Source organism: Meleagris gallopavo, unplaced genomic scaffold (genome assembly GCF_000146605.3).
Source record: "Meleagris gallopavo isolate NT-WF06-2002-E0010 breed Aviagen turkey brand Nicholas breeding stock unplaced genomic scaffold, Turkey_5.1 ChrUn_random_7180001954503, whole genome shotgun sequence".
NCBI classification, from domain to species: domain Eukaryota; kingdom Metazoa; phylum Chordata; class Aves; order Galliformes; family Phasianidae; genus Meleagris; species Meleagris gallopavo.
Window position 1 is genome coordinate 1,967 of NW_011215447.1, and position 2,159 is coordinate 4,125.

At 66.5% G+C, this 2,159-nt stretch overlaps 1 protein-coding gene across 1 annotated transcript; it reads right to left on the reverse strand.

Annotated features, from left to right (window-relative positions):
* Positions 1 to 5: 5 nt before the first annotated feature.
* LOC100549755 (UPF0687 protein C20orf27 homolog) lies at positions 6 to 2,007 on the reverse strand (the record flags this gene model as incomplete). Its single annotated transcript, XM_010728120.2, has 4 exons — positions 1,824 to 2,007; positions 955 to 1,259; positions 305 to 443; positions 6 to 85 (listed from the first exon to the last, which is right to left on the reverse strand). Coding segments are annotated over exons 1-4 (708 nt in total), but the record flags the coding sequence as incomplete, so codon positions are not given.
* Positions 2,008 to 2,159: the final 152 nt, after the last annotated feature.

Below are 2,159 nucleotides of genomic sequence, written 5' to 3' on the forward strand. Positions count from 1 at the left end.
CCATCTCCAGTCTCACTGGCCAGGAGCATCTCCTCCTTCAGCACACCCTCCTTGTGAGCCGTGTACTCACACCTCACACTGTAGCCTGGATACGAGGAAATAAAACCACAGAGATGTGGCACGGGGGGAGGTGGTCAGCGGGCACAGTGGGGGGGGGGGGGAATGTCAGAGGTGTTCTCCAGCCCCAACGTCTGCTGGGGTCACCCCGCGCCCATGGACGGGCAGGGATGGGGCTGGGCTGCTGCAGCAGAGCCCTTGCGCTCACGGGACGCACACAGAGCAGTGGTGGGGATGGGGTCTTTACCTTCAGGCACCGCAGTGACACCGAGGACTTTGAGGTTGGGGTTGGGGAGTGGCAGAGCACACACGTCCCTCCCCAGCCGCTGCGACGGGGGCAGCAGGAAGGTGATCTCATACTTGTGCAGGATCTTCAGGAAGCCCACCTGGAGGGGCACAGCGGCTCTTGGGACCGAATCCCCACCCCACGGCCCCTCCCGTGGTGTAAGGAGCCCCGAGAGCCATCAGCCTCGGGTGTAAGGACCCACTGGGGGCACCTCCAGCAGCCACGCGCCGACCCCAAAGCCACCGGTACAGAACCCCGTGGGGACAGAAGGGGACATTCCTCGGCCTGGGCGATGTGAGGACACCAACCCTGTGGATAATGTGAGCGCACCGAGCTGTGCCACCAGGACCCGGGCACCGCGTGTAGGGCACACACAGCACCCACAGCACCCACATCCACCGCCGAGTGACCCACAGCAATTGCAGGGCAACAGCCCCAAGGGGGATTTCGCATCACTCTGCTTCCTGTGACACCGGGGCACCTCGGAGCCCTTTGTTTCTTGAGGAAAGGGGACGGGGCCCCATGGTGCAGCCTTGGCGACACCCAGCCCCCCGTCCCCCCCCCGCCAGGACCCCGCAGCGCAGCACTGCTCCCCACAGCCCTGCCAGGACCTTGACGAGGACGTGGCCGTCCCTCTCCTGCGTCACCATCACGGCCGAGTCTCTCAGCTTCTCATCGAAGTGGACGTGGCCGGGGTTCCCCTCGCCGGGTTGGCTGGGGGCGAAGCGCACGGCGCCCGCCTTCGCCTTGCTGCCTGCGTGGGGACGGGAAAACGGCTCCTCCAGCAGCGCCCCAACGTGCCAACCACCCCCACGGGCACGAATGGCACACGGGGGACCCCTCTCCAGGCTCTGCTCGGGGAAGGACCAAAGCAAGCGGCCCCAAAGTGCAAAGCGAGCAGAACACCGCACAAAACCTCAGCTCCCGCGGGTGCCGAGGGGACGCAGCCGTGCCCAAATCCCCCACCGTGCCCAGGAGGGACGGAGCCCCCCGCAGCAAAGCCCCCTCCGTGGCGTGGCCGCGCGCCCATCTGGCAGCAGGCAGTGAGCAGATTGCCTCCCGCTTAAAGAAAAGGCTCTTTGTGCTGCAGACGCAGATTTAATAACTCGGCATTGTCGGGGCTGGCAGGGAGTGCTGAGCCCTACGGGGGCAGAGGGGGATCGGGGAGGGGATGAGGACCCCGATGCGGCCCCCCCAGCACACAGCTGGTCCCAATGTAACATAACACGCAGGGGGCACGGAGCGTGGCACGAGGGCTGCCGATGTGGCCAAGGCGCCAGCGTGTCCGTGGGGATGTGCCCACGGGGAGCCATCGGGGAAGCGCCACCCAGCGCCAGGTTTGTCCCCACAGCCCCAAAAGCATCAGGAAAGGCCCAAATACCCAACGGGGGCACGACCAGAACTGTGGGGCAGGGCTGGCTGGGGTCGTGCCAGCATTGATGGGATGGGGGTGCAATGGAACCACGTGCCCTGAGCGCACCAAGCTGCAGCGCCAACTGCACCCCCTGCTCCAGGGGCAGGGCAGAGCCACTCGGGGCTGTTCTGTTCTGTTCCACCCAGGGCTCAGGGACTGCCAGGAGCCCCACCAGCCCCGGGTGCCAACGGGGCAGTGCCACACTCCCACGCCCCATGAGCACCGCACAGCGGGCGCTGCCACTTCGCATCCAGAGCCACTGTGCAGCCCAGCACTGAGTGCCACCCTCCGGCACAGCGTCCCCAAGCGAGGGGCTGCCCCAGCACGGGGGGGTCTGCCCCCACCAAGGGGTTTTGGGGGACAGAGACCCCCAGAGGGGACAAAAGCCCACCTCCATGGAGC